A 17,787-nucleotide genomic window follows, 5' to 3' on the forward strand; every position below is an offset into this window, starting at 1 on the left:
ACCGAACCAAAGCTGTTTGTCGGCATTGTTCAACTAAAATAGGTTACGCGGCTGGCACATACTTGCCAACCTTGAGTCCTCAGAAATCGGGAGCATTTCAAAACCACCGCGGGGGGGAGCTAATGGATCGCCGGAGCTGTATTAGATTAACATTAACATGCTTATTGTAGTTGTAAATGCATTGCCTTGCGACCTGTAGCACCATCCTTGATGTGTGGGCTGGACCTGTAATTTACAGGAAAGGAGTGAGCAGAGGATAGAGTTGTCGATTCTTGTTCTGTTTTCTGTGATATATCTCAGACTTTCAGTTTTGCGCCACTAAAGAGACGCGTTACCATGGAAACCAAACAATGGTGTCGCTGTATTAAGGTCTGAGTGGAAACAGTCCTGAGTAAATCTGATTTTGTCAGAAATCGGGAGAAATGCGGGAGAAATATGACCCCGGGAGGAAACCGGGAGAGGGCAATGAAATCGGGAGTCTCCCGCGAAAATCGGGAGGGCTGGCAAGTATGGCCTGGCAATACATCAAACTTGCACACTCATTTGAAAAGGCATCACCCGAACGTGAATATCACCGGTACCAAAAGAAAAAAGACTGAAGTGCAAACCCAACTCCCGCTAGCATTTAAGCCTCCACCACTCGCAAAAAGTTCAGCCCGAATCAAAGCTATTACAAACGCCAAATATCCTTATGTTGCCATGTAAGCAAAGCGCTACCTAGCTGTATCTGTTACAGTGGCGGCGCTAGGGGGTGACTTCTTGGGCTCAAGCCCCGGATGTTTTCTGAAAAGCCCCGGATCTTTCACTTACATTTTTTTGTTTTTTTTTAAAAAAGAAAAAATATGTTTTTGTTGAAAACGTCATGTGCAGTAACGGAGTCCACCAGAGAGGTAGCCGCTGCGGGACATTAGCCTGCGTACTGGGTAGCCTTCCCTGCCCTGAAGAAGAAGTGATCCTTCCTAGTGCCTGACGAGTTTTAAGCTAATAGCCTATAAAGTTATGGATATTAGAAAGTTATTTTCATTGAAGCAGGCGCCACAAGCTGCAGCAGCAGCAGTATCAGCAGCTGACAACAATGTCATCACCAGCAGTGAAGAAATGGATGATGTTTCAGGTTTGAAACATTAGGAATCTAATGGTGATATCTGCACTCTGGCTGACTGAGTAAGAAATGAAAAAGAGCGATGTAACGTTAATTTTATAGCTAGTAAACATGGAGTAAACACACTAAGTATACCCTTATATATTAGTATGTATACAGAACATGACTAAAAATTATCCTAAGATGTAACGTTAACCCTTCATACCCAGTGATGCAAACACAGGTATGGTGAAAAAAGAGAGAACTATTCGAAGCCGGAAAAAAACAGCGTAATATACCATCTGACAAAGGCCTGTGCTATAATGCTTCAATTAACTAGCTATTCTTTATAATATACTCAGATCAATAGGAGACAGAGATGTTAAGTTATAAATCAAGGGTTTTTATTATTATTTACAGCAGGGGTGGGGAACCTTTTTCCTTTCAATTTTTACAACATCCTCCGAGGGCCGTTCAAATTATTGAACTCAACCTCTGCTTAAAAAAACTAAAATCACAGGCAATTCATTTGGCCTTTCTTTCATGCTGTGCAAAGAAAAAGCAACCTCTTAATCCAGATATCTTACCATGACTCGCGCATGCATGCATGCATGCATGTGTGGCATGACTACCAAAACAGAAAGATATGGACACAAGATGTGTGCAAATGTATCCATGTGAACATGATTTAAGTGGGGGGGACCTAACCTCCTCTAGGGGGTCCGGGAGCATGCTCCACCGGGAACGTTTTTTTTTTTAAATATTGAAGTTAAAAGCATCAATCTGGTGCACTTTGAGAGCAACATGAGAAGATCTATGGATATATCTCTCAACACCCATTTGAAACAGAACTGTAAGCAGATTTTTCTTTTGGGATATTTTATAAATCACTTATTTTTAACAACTTTTTTGTTACTGTCATATAGTATTTTATACCTGTTTTTCATTTAGTCTCTAATGTCTCATTAATAATTATAATGATCATATCAAGGTGTGCCTTAACCTCACTGAGCTGAGGTTATTTGAGCCTCTCAGGAGAGAGCTCTCTTCCCCCTGGTTGTAGAAAAGCTCTTTAAATTCGTTAGCATAACTAGCTAACCAGATGCTAATAACAACAGATCGCCACTGTGCTTACAACTAAAGACACAGCCACGCAAACACTGCAGCATGTGTACGGCTCCTTATGGGTAATACTGCAATATTTGAAGAGCTGGAGCGGCGTTCCGGTGCTCTCCGTAAGCACTCTAGTCTAGTCTACACTCCTTTCAGACGAGACATAACCACGTGAAGACACGTTACGCTCGTGTTGTGTTCAAGGAACCTGTCCTTGGCCAGGAAAAACAGGCACTCGCTTGTTTAATTATTTTGCGATCTACATTTCTTCTTCTTTTTTGAAGTGAGAAGTACTGACGGAGTGACGGACCCCCCCCCCCAAACCAAAAAGTCTTCGGTTCTCCACGAATTACACAAGTCACCCAAAGCAGCGTTAAAAAAGCGGGAGGCGTCGAAAAGCGACAAATTTGCATCACTGATACCTCAGTCTACTTTTAAGACACTCAAATAACGTATTCCAATTTTTATTTTGTTTTTTGCGCTTGGAATTATACCGGCTCTCGTTTCAGTACACATAACAACGGAACCATAGCAACGGAACTGACAGGCAACGGAACTGACAGGCAACCCTCTGAATCAGACTCCGATTGGCTGTGACTGCATCCACTCAGAGTGTCCGATTCAGAAACGTGACTCTTACACTCTTTACGTCACAAACAAAGATGGTGGATGAGAATAGATCTATAAAACGATAAGCAATGCGCCAGAATCAAGGTGAGACTATCCGCATCCTTTAAAACTCTACGCACATTCGTTTCACTGAAATAAGTAAACGACTGTATTTGAGTAAGTTAAGGCATTAGTTTGCTTCATTAAAGGGTGTTAATGAATAAGTGTTCTCCAGTGCCTTTTGTCCGCTTTAAGGTATTATTAAGGTAGGGTTAATGTTGCTCTCAAAGTGCACCAGATTGATGCTTTTAACTTCAATATTTAAAAAAAAAATCTTCCCTGACCCCCCTAGAGGAGGCGACGTCCCCCCTAAAGGATGTTCGGTCCACCCCCCACTTGTAAAAAAAGTAGCACTTTACCCCCCCCCCAACAACTCCTGGGCTAAGCCTCAAGCCTCGATCCTAAATCCGCCACTGATCTGCTACCTCTGTCCCTAGCGAGAGGGTGTTCTCCACAGCAGGAGACATTGTTAGTGCCAGCAGATCTGCCCTTTCGGCAAGCAATGTGGACAAGGTAATTTTTCTTTCAAAAAACATGAAAATACAATGACAAGCAAGTCATAATGTCAAACTGGCTGCTTAGGTACTAGTACAGTAAAGTTCAAATACTGTTTATTTCAGTTCACCTTAATGTTTATTTTATTATATTTTGTATTTATTTGAGTCAATATTCACAGTTTAATAATAATTAAAACCCCAAAACGAATAGTTTATGTTTTGTGAGTACTAGTACAGTACAGTTCAAATACAGATTATTTCAGTTAATCGAAATGCTGCACCTATGGGCATAAATATGTCTCATAATTATTTGTGTGAACATAAAAATAATTTGTGTGTAAACATGTGATTTGTAAATGTAAAACACCATCCACAAATGCGTTTAAAAGATTTGCAAACTCACAAATAAATGTGCAAGTTTAAAACGGATCTGCAAATACGCTAAATATTTTCACAAATTAAAAAAAGATCTGTTAATATCTCTTTAACATTGACAACTTTCGATCAGGCATTTGTGAATCCATTTTGTATTTGTTGAATGAAAATGCGCTTGCGGATCTCAAATCTCTGCTCGTGGATCTCATATTTCTGCTTGATCGTCTTTTTACACACACGGAATTTTGAGACATATTTTCCGCCGGTCTCCGCTAAAATCTACTCGTGTCACTCGGTTATTTTCGGAAACCACGTGATGGCCCGCTGATGACGACATTTCCGCATTATTTCAAAGTAAGAGCATGATGGTTTGTTTAATGCTCTGTTTTTTTATTATAATGAACAGCGGAACGTTAGATGCATTCTTTATCACCATCATCATCATCATGTTTTAGTGATACAGTTAGTTTGTGTTAGTTTATTGGTTCAATACAGCATATATCGAGCACTTTCGTTGATGTTGAAGTACAGGCTATACGCCACTTTCGGATCCCAGGGGGAGCAGCTGGCAGCGGGGTGCTAGTGGAGTACTTCATGACCACAGAAGGTGAACGTTGTTATCAGCTGTTTTAGCGCAGTTCTCCAGTGAAGGGGGGGGGAGTCTGCCTCCGCAGCCGGTTGGCGTAGTTTTGGCACAATTCTGTTGTACAGACCGACGTCAACAGCAGCCCTGTCTATGCACACGGAGACCGACTCTGTCGTCCGGTGATCTAACCGCCTTCTGGAAAAGCTTCACAAGTACGTCGGTACGCAAATGCGCTTTGTGACACAAGTGACGGTACACATTTCAGATTGTTGCCGCGCATGCGTACCTGCGTACCAGTTATGTGCACCCCTGCATATACAGTAGAAAGGATACAATGAATATTATAACATTTAATGTAGCCTTACTATGAAGGCTAACCTAAATACGGTGCTTTTCTACAGATTACTTTATTACTGCACTGGTAAGGTAAAATTAAGCCGATTAATAAGATGTGAAGTGCTTTGTAACTTTGACCCGCTTGACTGAATACACAAAAAACAATGAAGAAAGAGTTTTATCTTGGACTGCTTCGCTGCCAGCTGCTCCCCCCGGGATCCGAAAGTGGCGTATAGCCTGTACTTCAACATCAACGAAAGTGCTCGATATATGCTATATTGAACCAATAAACTAACACAAACTAACGATAACATGATGATGATGATGATGATGATGATGATGATGATGATGATGATGATGATGATGATGATGATGATGTAAGAAAGCATCTAACGTTCCGCTGTTCATTATAATAAAAAAACAGAGCATTAAACAAACCATCATGCTCTTACTTTAAAATCATGCGGAAATGTCGTCATCAGCAGGCCATCACGTGGTTTCCGAAAATAACCGAGTGACACGAGTAGATTTTAGCGGAGACCGGCGGAAAATATGTCTCAAAATTCCGTGTGTGTAAAAAGATGATCCACAAGCAGAAATGTGAGATCCGCGAGCAGAGATTTGAGATCCGCAAGCGCATTTTTGGTCGACAAATACAAAATGGATTTACAAATGCCTGATCGAAAGTTGTCAATGTTAAAGAGATATTCACAGATCCTTTTTTTAATTTGTGAAAATATTTAGCGTATTTGCAGATCCATTTTACACTTGCACATTTATTTGTGAGCTTGCAAATCTTTTAAATGCATTTGTGGATGGTGTTTTACATTTACAAATCACATATTTACACACAAATTATTTTTATGTTCACAAAAAATATGAGACATATCTATGCCCATATGCACCTTAATGTTTATTTTATTAGATTTTGTATTTATTTGAGTCAATACATTATTCACAGTTTAATAATAATAAAACAAAATATAAATATATTTTATGTTTTGTGATAATTTTTTCTGCTGTACCGAAAACGTACGGAACCGAACCGTGACCAAAAACCGAGATACGTCCCGAACCGAAATGTTTGTGAACCGTTACACCCCTAGTCCATCAGTCACCTTAAAACTACCATATCCACTATAGAGCATTCTTTCTTTGCGCCGTCTGAAAACCCTTCAGTCCCCCAGTATAAAACAACAGAACACGACTTGTCCCAATGTTATTTTGAGTTATGAGCTCCTTAAAGCATGCTCACTGGATTAATAAACAATAGAACAAGTTGGCTTTGCATCCTTAGGGCTTGAATATATTACCATTGCTGAGCTCTTAATCATTAGATGGCAGTGTGTGTGATGCCAGGCTCAGCACACTGTGGACTCTGTTACTTCACTACAGATCCGGAAGGGCTTCAACATCATTACTCCACCATGTTAACTGTTAACAGCAGGATTTCCAAAAAACCACTGGCTTCACTTTTCTGCAAGGGTGTAGCATAGGGCTGAACAATTAATAGTTTTTCCGTTGGGTCGCTTAAAAACAAACATCATGCCAATTGGCAACCATTCAGAAAAATGTCAACCACTTCTTTGCCTTTGGTTGCCATCAGTGGCAACCACTTTTTAACATAAAGGAATAAGGACAGTAAACAGCTAAATGTGCACCCCAAAATAGATAAATGTTAATTATTGGTTGTATTAAGAGTGATATTTAATTATTGTTGTGACCAGTCGGAACCTGATACTTAAGTTGCACGTGAATTGGTGTGATTACGGGGCCAGAAAGCGATGCACGTGTGCGGTGCGCCCAAGCCCCCAGGAAGTGCGTCGGACTCAGATGAAAATAGTTTTGGTGGCCAAACGGCGTCACTACACTTCCGTCTGGTTGCCAGGCCCGGAAACACTTTTTTCCATTGACTTTTATTGGGAAAGAGTGGTCTGTAAATCGTTGGATAATTTTTTTTAAACTAAATAAACTACCCAGTATGAACACTTGTATAGCCCTTATTAAAAACATTTGTTCCTCAAGTTTTACAAATGTGCTAATAACGTTATTCTGAGAGTTATTTCCCTCTGCATTATGAAAGCGCATCCAACCCACGGGACCGCGCCGCCCGGCACGTTCATGTTACGTGTTCAGCACATCCATGGTTCAGCACTACATGCGTTTATCTTTACATATGGATGCACAATAAAAACGGACCCATATCGTCTTACTGCCATCCCACGGAGCTGTAATAATGGATATACAGTGAGGCAAAAAAGTATTTAGTCAGCCACCAATTGTGCAAGTTCTCCCACTTAAAAAGATGAGAGAGGCCTGTAATTTTCATCCTAGGTATACCTCAACTATGAGTGACAAAATGAGAAGAAAAAAATCAAGAAAATCACATTGTCTGATTTTTAGGGATGTAACGATATACCGAATATCGCGGTAAATAAACTTCCCAATACCGTCGTGAGACTGACAAAATCTACCGCGATTTTTAAATTGTTTTATTTTTAAAAATTTAAATTTAAATTTAAAACACTTTTTTTTTTAAACCTTTATTTAACCAGGTGGTCCCATTGAGATCATCGATCTCTTTTTCAATAGAGACCTGTCCAACATGGCAGCAAGTAGGTTACAACATGAAAATAAAACAACAGATAACACAAAAGGACATCGTATTTACAGGGCCACATTTACACACCTAGAGACATGTATCAACCATATATTAATATCTCGCCATGTCAATAAGCCTGGCGTTAGACTTTTTCGCTGTCCGTCATTTTGACAGACAAGATCGTAAAATATCCGTCATAATCCCTTATTACCCGTCGGGTCTGAACAGTTCACGATAGAGCATGCTCGTGAATTGTCAACGGGGCGGGGGGGGCGGTGTTATGCCGTGTTTGCATGCACCTCGCGGGACGCACACAGCGTAAAGCAAAACCTCCCAGACATGTATTGATCTGTACGGCAAAGTACGGTTTGGAAACTATATCATTTCCTTTTGGAGGGCATGCATAACACGGCATAACACCAGAGCCTGGCTGCGGGGAAACGTTGGCGCTGTTCCGAGTTTGTTCTAATCTGTCAAAATGACAGACTGCTTTCAGATTTTTCCGTCATTGTTAAATAAAATATTCGGTTAACGCGACCACTGCTTTCCCAGCAACATCAGTACCAAGCGAGAGAGTTTTTTCCAGAGCAGGGGATATTTTAAATGCCCAAACATCCCAGTTTATAAATACCTGGAAATGTGGACATTCTCATATTCCTAAAAACCTGTCTGATGATGCTGAGTGAGTGACTAGTGAGTTTGAGTTGAGTTACTTGAAAAACTAAAGTGAAACTTGATTTATTTTATTGCAGGGTCTGATTATTAAATGTCCTTGTTTATTTGTGAGATGCAGTGGCATAAAGAAAATGCTTACTTTGTTTGGTAGTACTAGTAGGCACAAAAACACTGGTTTTCTTGTTCCAGTCTGTTACTGTCACTTTGTTTTTGACACTTTAAAATGCTGTAAAAATCTGATTTATTATGTAATAAAAAAACATTTTCCGAGTAAAAAATTTTTTTATTGAAAAAAATATATATGATTTTTTTTCCTTCCCTTTATTATTCAATATCGCGATACATACCGTACCGTGGACTTGTTATCGCGATATTATCGTACCGTGAGTTTTTGGTATCGTTACATCCCTACTGATTTTTAAAGAATTTATTTGCAAATTATGGTGGAAAATAAGTATTTGGTCACCTACAAACAAACAAGATTTCTGGCTCTTACAGACCTGTAACTTCTTCTTTAAGAGCCTCCTCTGTCTTCCACTTGTTAACTGTATTAATGGCACCTGTTTGAACTCGTTATCAGTATAAAAGACAACTGTCCACAACCTCAAACAGTCACACTCCAAGCTCCACTATGGCCAAGACCAAAGAGCTGTCAAAGGACACCAGAAACAAAATTGTAGACCTGCACCAGGCTGGGAAGACTGAATATGCAATAGGTAAGCAGCTTGGTGTGAAGAAATCAACTGTGGGAGCAATTATTAGAAAATGGAAGACATACAAGACCACTGATAATCTCCCTCGATCTGGGGCTCCACGCAAGATCTCACCCCGTGGGGTCAAAATTATCACAAGAACGGTGTGCAAAAATCCCAGAACCACACGGGGGGACCTAGTCAATGACCTGCAGAGAGCTGCGACCAAAGTAACAAAGGCTACCATCAGTAAAACACTACGCCGCCAGGGACTCAAATCCTGCAGTGCCAGACGTGTCCCCCTGCTTAAGCCAGTACATATCCAGGCCCGTCTGAAGTTTGCTAGAGAGAATTTAGATGATCCAGAAGAGGATTGGGAGAATGTCATATGTTCAGATGAAACCAAAATAGAACTTTTTGGTAAAAACTCAACTAGACGTGTTTGGAGGAGAAAGAATGCTGAGTTGCATCCAAAGAACACCATACCTACTGTGAAACATGGGGGTGGAAACATCATGCTTTGGGGCTGTTTTTCTGCAAAGGGACCAGGACGACTGATCCGTGTAAAGGAAAGAATGAATGGGGCCATGTATCGTGAGATTTTGAGTAACCTCCTTCCATTAGCAAGGGCATTGAAGATGAAACGTGGCTGGGTCTCTCAGCATGACAATGATCCCAAACACACCGCCCGGGCAACGAAGGAGTGGCTTCGTAAGAAGCATTTCAAGGTCCTGGAGTGGCCTAGCCAGTGTGTGTGTGTGTGTGTGTGTGTGTGTGTGTGTGTGTGTGTGTGTGTGTGTGTGTGTGTGTGTGTGTGTGTGTGTGTGTGTGTGTGTGTGTGTGTGTGTGTGTGTGTGTGTGTGTGTGTGTGTGTGTGTGTGTGTGTGTGTGTGTGTGTGTGTGTGTGTGTGTGTGTGTGTGTGTGTGTGTGTGTGTGTGTGTGTGTGTGTGTGTGTGTGTGTGTGTGTGTGTGTGTGTGTGTGTGTGTGTTAAAAAGTTAAATGTATCTTACCATGTGGTGTCCCTGAGTCCCCTGCAGCTTTGCTTGCAGAAAGGACTGCTCCTCAAAGTGATGCAGATGGAAGGGTGTTTCAAGAAAGACGGGAAGGCGAATACATGTTTGTGCTTCAATGAGAAAAACCGGTATGTCTTTTGTGTTATGAGGCGGTGGCGGTTGTCAAAGAGTACAATCTACGTCGGCATTTTGAGACCAAACACGGAGCTAAGTATGCCAAAATTAGCCATCAAGAAAAACAACAAATTGCCCAAGAATTAAAAGGCAAACTGCGATCGCAGCAGAATGTGTTCGCGAAAGCTACAACCAAAAACAATGCCGCAGTGAAAGCTAGCTTTGTTGTGGCTGAAGAAATTACCCGCTCTTCAAAGTCTTTTTCAGAGGGAGTGTTTTTTGAAGCAGTGCATGCTGAAGGTCTGTGAGCAGGTGTGTCCCGACCAGATACAGACTTTTAAAAATGTCAGTTTATCAAGAAACACTATCGCGGACCGAGTTAAGGAACTAGCAAGAAACCTGGCAACACAGCTGCCCGAAGAGACACACAGCTACATAGCTTTTTCATTAGCTGTTGATGAAAGCACAAAAAACACGGATACAGCGCAGCTATCTATTTTTATTAGAGGCGTGAAGTCGGACCTCTCTGTCACTGAGGAGCTGTTGGATGTGGCTGCCATGCATGGGACCACAACGGGACGGGACATTTTTGATGCGGTGGAGATGTCCGTCAGTAAAAACGCATTGCCCTGGGAAAACTTGGTGGGATTAACTACAGACGGTGCACCTGCAATGTGTGGAAGAAAAGTGGGCTTGGTTGGACTAATGAAGGAGAAAATGCAAGAAAGTAACTGTCAAACGCCTCTGATAACGTATCATTGCATTATCCATTAAGAAGCTTTGTGCGGGAAGGTGCTGGGGATGGATGATATAGTGACCACGGTCATGAAGACAGTGAACTTCATTCGGGCGCATGGCCTGAATCATTGTCAGTTCCAGCTGTTCTTGCAGGAGATGGGCTCGGAGCACAGAGACGTGCCGTACCATACAGAAGTAAGGTGGCTGAGTAGGAGCAAAGTCCTCAAACGAAGACATTGCTCTTTTCATGCATAGTAAAGGAAAGCCCTTGTCTGAACTGTCAGATCCAAACTGGCTGTGTGACTTTGCTATGTTGTGTGACATAACCGAGCATCTCGCCCAACTGAATCAGAAGCTGCAGGGACGCAAACAAATCATCACGCAGATGTCCGACACGATCACGGCTTTCCAGCGTAAACTTGACCTATGGATGTGCCAAGTGAAACAGGACAATCTTGCCCACTTTCCTGTTTGTCAGAGCATCTCAGCCTCAAGTCCCGGTACTTTCTCATGTGCTCAGTTAGCTACCAAACTGAGCCTGTTGATAAATGAGTTTGATCTGCGCTTCCCTGACTTCAGAGCACAGCACTCTGGATTTGCCAACTTTGCAAGTCCTTTCACCCCAATACCTTCAGATGGAGTTAATAGAGCTTCAAAGTAGGGATGCCAGAAACTGACCATGATCAAAATTGAAAATCGGACAGCCCTGGCGAATAATAATCGATTATTCGACGCCCGCCCCCCCCGCGGGAGAGAAAAAAGAGAAAAAAACCTCTTGCATTTGACCTTATTTGCACTTGTCAGTTTGAAGTAGTTCCGCGCCAGGCCTCAGATGATTTGAGGCCTAATATCATATTTATAATCAAAAAAAAAAAAAAATGTACATATCATTTTTTTTACATATTGTAACGCAATACATGATTGTCGCTAAAAGCCTTGTCTCTACATTACAAAAAAATATAGAAATTAATTGATTAATTAAAATAAAAATTCTAAAAATTCATCTGATACTCCTCCGATTTGCGCTAACATTGACGTTACTGTGTCAGCTTTCATAATAATAACAGTTTGCTGCGCTTGCTAGCTAGCGACCGACTTCATAAGGTAATTATTTTTGTCTAAAAATGTCTGAAAAACGTAAAGGAGATGACAGCTCATCTGCAATCAAAAAGAAAATGAGGACCCACCTATCTTAACTTTGGTTTCATGGAGGGAACGGACAAAACCCGCCCAGAGTGTGTGATATGCAGAGAGAAGCTAGCCAACGAAAGCATGAAACCCAGCAAAATGAAGAGACACCAACAGACCATGCACCCAGAAACAGTCGGGCGTGATCGGGACTTTTTCATAAAGAAACAACACCTTGCAAAGGCAAACAAGCCAATGGATATTAGAACAGCGTTTGTTAGGGCTGGCAGCGATGCACAGAAGGCCACCGAGGCCTCTTTTGAATGTGCACTTTTAATAGCAAAGGCAAAGAAACCGCACAACATTGGCGAGCAGCTCATTAAGCCAGCTTGCATTGAGATGGTTGAGAAACTGTGCGGCCCGCAGGTGGCGGAGAAGCTAAAAACTGTACCACTGTCAAACAATACGGTGAAAGACAGAATTGACAAGATGGCGAGTAACTGCGAGCTGCAGCTGCTCGAAAAGCTTGGAAAGGGGCCATTTGCCATACAACTTGATGAAACCACAACTGTAGCAGACGAGGCTGTTCTGATCGTTTATGTGCAATATATCGATGGGGAAGATTTGAAGCAGGACATTCTTATGTCAGTCAACCTTACCACTACCACCCGGGGTGAGGACATTTTTACTGCAGTGGATTCTTACCTCTCATCCCACAATCTTTCCTATGAGAATTTAGTTGCATGTTGCACAGAGGGAGCTGCCTCAATGATGGGGAAAAACAAGGGATTTAACAGTCGCTTGAAAGAAAAGGCCCCACACTGCACAATATTTCACTGTGTGATACATCGCCAGGCCCTGGCCAGCAAGAAACTGTCAGAAGACCTCAGCGAAACACTCTCAACTGTGATTAAAATAGTCAATTTCATCAAAGGTCGCCCCACCAACAAGCGTCTATTCGCAGACTTGTGCGAGGATGAAGCGCACCAAACCCTCCTCCTGCACACCGAGGTGCCCTGGCTCTCACGCGGCCGAGTGCTGGCACGCTTTGTAGAACTGAAGGAAAAAATTGAAGAGTTTCTACAAACTCGTAACCGCGCACTGTCAGAGCAAGTGACTGAGTCATTCTGGATTAAAACGGCATACCTGGCCAACATCTTCAGTCTCTACAATGAAACAAACAAGCGTCTGCAAGGCGTGGAGTCCAACATTCTCCAATGTAAAGAGGCGCTCGATTGTGCGCAAACTGGAGTACAGGATCGGGAAAATGGAGAGGGGGGAGCTGCAACAGTTTCCACTAATGCTGAAACAATCCCAAAACAATCCTGAAACGGTGCCTGTCTCTGTACGTCGCGAGTTCATCCGCCATATGAACGCACTGCAAACGGAAATGCAATCACGCTTCGCTGACATAGACGAGTATGTCTCGAAGGAATTGTGGGTTTTAGATCCCTTTATTGCCAAAGTTGAGGATGTGGAATACCTGGATTGCGAAGATGAGCTCACCGACATACAAGCTGACTCGCTGTTAAAGAAATACTTCCAGGAAAAAGGACTTAAAAAGTTTGGGATTATCAAAGGACCAAGCCTCGCTCCAAAGCTCACACTGCATGCCACGACCAGGATTATACTCCCATTCAGTACGACATATCTATCAGAAACAGCCTTCAGCGCACTTGTTGCCATCAAAACAAAAGCACGCAACACACTGGACGTTCACAACGACTTTAGACTGGCTGTCACTCACATTACACCGGACATTCCATCCCTGGCTGCGGGCGTGCAAGCCCAAGGTTCACATTAATGAACCTACTTGAACCTCGTCTTCTCTCTGCTACCTGTTCCATGGCAGACAACCATTTGATTTACCTGCTTAATATGCCAGTTTTTCATTTTTGTTTTATACAGGCCTATGCCACCATATTACAATTTTTTTATTAGACATAGTCTATTCTTTTGAAGTGTCCTGTTCTTCGACATTTGAAATAAATAGGATGCATACATTTGCAAGTTAGTAGCTAATAAAAGCATACAAAGACAGAAATGTATCATTTTTTCTTTAATAGAAATGTTTCTTCTGCGCGTAAAGTGTCGGTTTCAGTTGGATTATTTGTCACAGTTGCTCCGATCAGATCGGTCTCCTCCATTTTGTAGATTATTTACGATCCACATAAACACATTGCCAAAAACTTCTGTTAGACAGCTAAATGCCATACATTTTTGCATACATTCACAGTAAATATTTATTCAGTATGATAGCTGCCAAACAGAAGTTAAATCCATTTCTCACTTATTCTGACAATGTACTTAACCCCAAATAAAAGAACCCAATAAAAAGAGTTGTTAAATAATAGTGAAGTAACGTTGTAATAACAATAACTAATCTCTCTCGGTTTTTTTTGTTTTCTTTTTGTGCTTTGCCAAACGCCACTGTGTCAAGTGTCCTAGTTGGGTTGCCGTACGGAGTTGTCCAGTATGGCAGACCATCTCGCACATGCGCAGTACAGATCGGACAGGGGGGCAGATCGGCAACAGCGATAATTAAAGTTTCAAAGTTTTGGGGGGTCGCAAATTCCAACAGGAGTCATTTGGGGGGGCCCTGGTTGAAAAAGGTTGGGAACCCCTGTACTACTTTATATGTGTAGCAATGTATTTATTGTTTGCAGGTTTTATGTGTTTATGCAGACACATGTTTACTGTAATCAAACCATCTCTCATTAGTTGGATGTATGCCCCCTGCAAGGCTGTGTGCAGCCATTTGTTTTTGTAAAATGCTACATCTGTCACACATGTCGTTAGCAGCTCACAATTGTTGGTTTTACAGTTATTTGTTATTTCAAGTTTTGAACAAAGTTAATGTCATAACTTGTGTTTGATGTTATTTTTCTTTATTCACTTGGATAGTTTGATCGTTGATTGATTGAGTAATAGGGTTTCATAACCTGACAAATTATAAGGATTTATGTAATAATAACAGAGCAACAAGCAAACATATTTGATACAGATGCAAATATATATGTAAAAATATGTATACAACTTGAATAAATAATAAATTCAGAGTTATTTAACATTAAGGAGCAGTTACATTTACTTTACATTGCATTTAGTTACATTGCATTTAGTTACATTTATAAGTTACATCAGGCCCTTTGAGGGCAACGATTATGCTAATGTGGCCCTCGGTGAAAATGAGTTTGACACCCCTGCCATAGAGGGTTAAGTTGATGTATAACTGTATAGTATCTTAATTATTTAAAATATAAGATGTCTAAAAATGGCAACCGTATTTTCAGTTTTGGCAACCAAAAGCTGATGCCTGGTTGCCAGCTTGGCAACCACTTTTAAAAGTTAGCGTTGAGCCCTGTAAAAGGGATTTCAATCACAGGGAATTGTCAATGTTTTACATTGTGAGATATGAGTATGCTTAGTGTATTCCTGCACTTAGAGGCATGTTGAAGTCTGCAATGATTGGTTAATCAGTCGTTCTGCAGGAAGTTATTGATTAGATCTATATTTGATTAATCTTTTAACTTGTTTTTCATGACGCAAAGTGTGGTGACTACAGCAGTAATTAAAGAAATCCATCCTTATACTGGATTGTCACAGATATAACTTTTACTTTTACATTTACAACTTCAACTCAGCAGATAAATAAGAAATCTAAAAATAATGTTGTTATTATTTGGAAACAGTGTCCCAACCACATACTTTATCTTCCAGAGAACAATGACAAGTTGATTTTAAAAAGAATGCATTTGGCTAATTTTCAGGTTTATATTTGTATTTTGTGCAGGCTTTTCAAAAGATAGTTCACTGTTCTAATACTGTTAGTACTGTCAGCACCTCTGTTCGCCCTCAGTCTGCTCTGATTGGTTAGCTGGCCGGCTCTGTTGTGATTGGCCTACCGCTTAGAGATGTATATCACCTACATGTCTTGGAGCACTAGACAATAGAAACGCAAGTGTTAAATAGTGATGTCACTGTGTTACCGAAGTAAACAATACATCTTTCAATTCATTTTGATCAAAACGTTTTGACAGGCATACCTTAAATAACATTTGGTGGCATTATTACATCTCTGTCAGTTAAGAGCTTTTTCAGTTGCCACCAGGGCGTCTCAATCGTGAGCATGTGGAACACTTGGCATGGAGCATTACAGATAGTGGAGCTGTGGGCACTCCTTCAAGGACAAAGGTAACACTTCTAAATTAATGAGTTCAGATAAGTGTGAGGTCATAAAGGATTTGGTTTATAAAATATTAATTTATATATTTTAAAATTCAATAAAGCAGTGACATGTCATAAGGAATGGCATTAATCATGATATGGCCCAGATCAACAACCTTATAAGCACACAGCTTAAGAAACAAGACGAAATAGCACATAACCACAGCCACATCAACACATTTGCTCATGCTACTTCCAATAAAACAATATTGTTGTCATTCCAGAATTGGAAGACATTGTCTGTCCCACCAATGACATTTCAAACAATCCATGCCCAAAAGGCTCAAACATGCACTTGTTGTGTTAAATATGCATGTCCTTAAACAAAATGTAAATACAGTTGCATGTCAAATGAACATTTCAAATAGGCTTTATATTGACTTGTTTTGCAATGACTGTATTGTGTGGATATATGATAATCAAAGGAATGTATTCAATCATAAACATTAAATAACAGTCATTTTCCACTGAAGGTGTGTCCCTCAAGATGCAACAATTAACCCTTTTTCTTAATAATTAACTAAACACAACTTGGGTTGGATCAAGAGGTTAATAGAACTTTTTTCACTAGATTTCTATTGATTTCAAGTTCTAGCCCACCATCAAGTGCCGTTGAAAAGCAACAAATAAAACATCTAATAAACAAATATGTACCATTGATGCTTGAGCTGGCGAAATCCATTTTTGTGATGGTTTACCAGCTGTTTTTCTCAAATACATAACAGGAAACTAGAAAATAAAGCAGGTGTGTCCAAACTACGGCCCGGGGGCCAACTGCGGCCCATTGTCCACTCTGAATTGGCCCTCAGCAAATTCTAAAAGTATAATGGGAAATGGCCACACCTGAAACTTTAACTTTTCTTATATTGTACTTCTTAAATATATATATATATATATATATATATATATATATATATATATGTAAACAGATATTACACGGTATAATGAATGTGTCAGGCAATTAAAGTCGATAATACTTTCTAACACATTTTAATAATAACAAATCATTTATCCATATAACCAGCTTGAAATATACCCTTCATATTCCCCTTATTATAAGCAATCTGAGGCTCCTGTTGTAAGGGATCAGCTGCCAACACTTTTTGTAACAGAATAAATGAAACCCTCTGGAGCCCTTCGTATGTTATTCGAGTGGCCCTCAGTGAGAAAAAAGTTTGGACACCTCTGAAAATAAAGGGTTTATTATTCAAAAGCTTTGACTTCTAAATGTCCTACAATGACTCAATTACTTTCATTCTAATTGTTCTGACTATGCCTACAGGTGAATGACAGTGCATGAGCAGAGTCACTGGCTGAACCTACCTCACTGTACTCCCCCTCCCACAGACACATACACAAACAGGTGTTCCCCTCTCACCGTATCAAGCACTTTAACAGGCTACTTACCCACTGTAGTGAGCTTTAATTTTCACAAACTCCGAGTCCAGCTCCATGATGGATCCGTTAGGCGCTAGCATATGCATGTTAAAGTCTGGTGTAACGTTACCTCACAACTAGCCCAACGTTACCCGAACAGGCCCAAACTAGCGGTGTCACCACGGCAGGTCGGAAGACAAAGGTTCCACTTTACATTACACCGCCGGGAGCAAAGTTTCTGACCTGAAAAGAAAACTTGTCCCACTTCTAGGAAGTTCTGTTTAGTCAACGATAAGAAGCTTCTCTGGAGGAGGGGTTGTCAAAAACCGCATTATAACATTGTCATTTCCGGGAGTTGTGTTTCAACATAAAACGAATATAGCAAAGGTACGGTCTACTGAAATAAAGGATGAAAGTAGAGCTTTTATTCTGAAGGTGAAACCTTACAACTCGTCATCGCGGCCGGATAAACTCTGTCTAGCTTGACACTGTGTTTTATGGCTCACTATGGTTACCTTACCGGAATCCAAATTCACCTGTCCCATTGTTTCTACAAATAATA

At 40.8% G+C, this 17,787-nt stretch overlaps 1 protein-coding gene across 1 annotated transcript in view; it reads right to left on the reverse strand.

Annotated features, from left to right (window-relative positions):
• Positions 1 to 17,550, reverse strand: part of prkcz (protein kinase C, zeta) — a 183,747-nt gene extending 166,197 nt beyond the window's left edge. Inside the window, exon 1 of the mRNA XM_079673749.1 lies at positions 17,256 to 17,550. Within this exon, the coding sequence (XP_079529875.1) occupies positions 17,256 to 17,332 (77 nt within the window). The 5' untranslated portion in view covers positions 17,333 to 17,550. The remainder of the gene's footprint in view (positions 1 to 17,255) is intronic.
• Positions 17,551 to 17,787: the final 237 nt, after the last annotated feature.

The sequence above is a fragment of the Notothenia rossii genome, assembly GCF_949606895.1.
Source record: "Notothenia rossii genome assembly, chromosome: 4".
Lineage (NCBI taxonomy): Eukaryota > Metazoa > Chordata > Actinopteri > Perciformes > Nototheniidae > Notothenia > Notothenia rossii.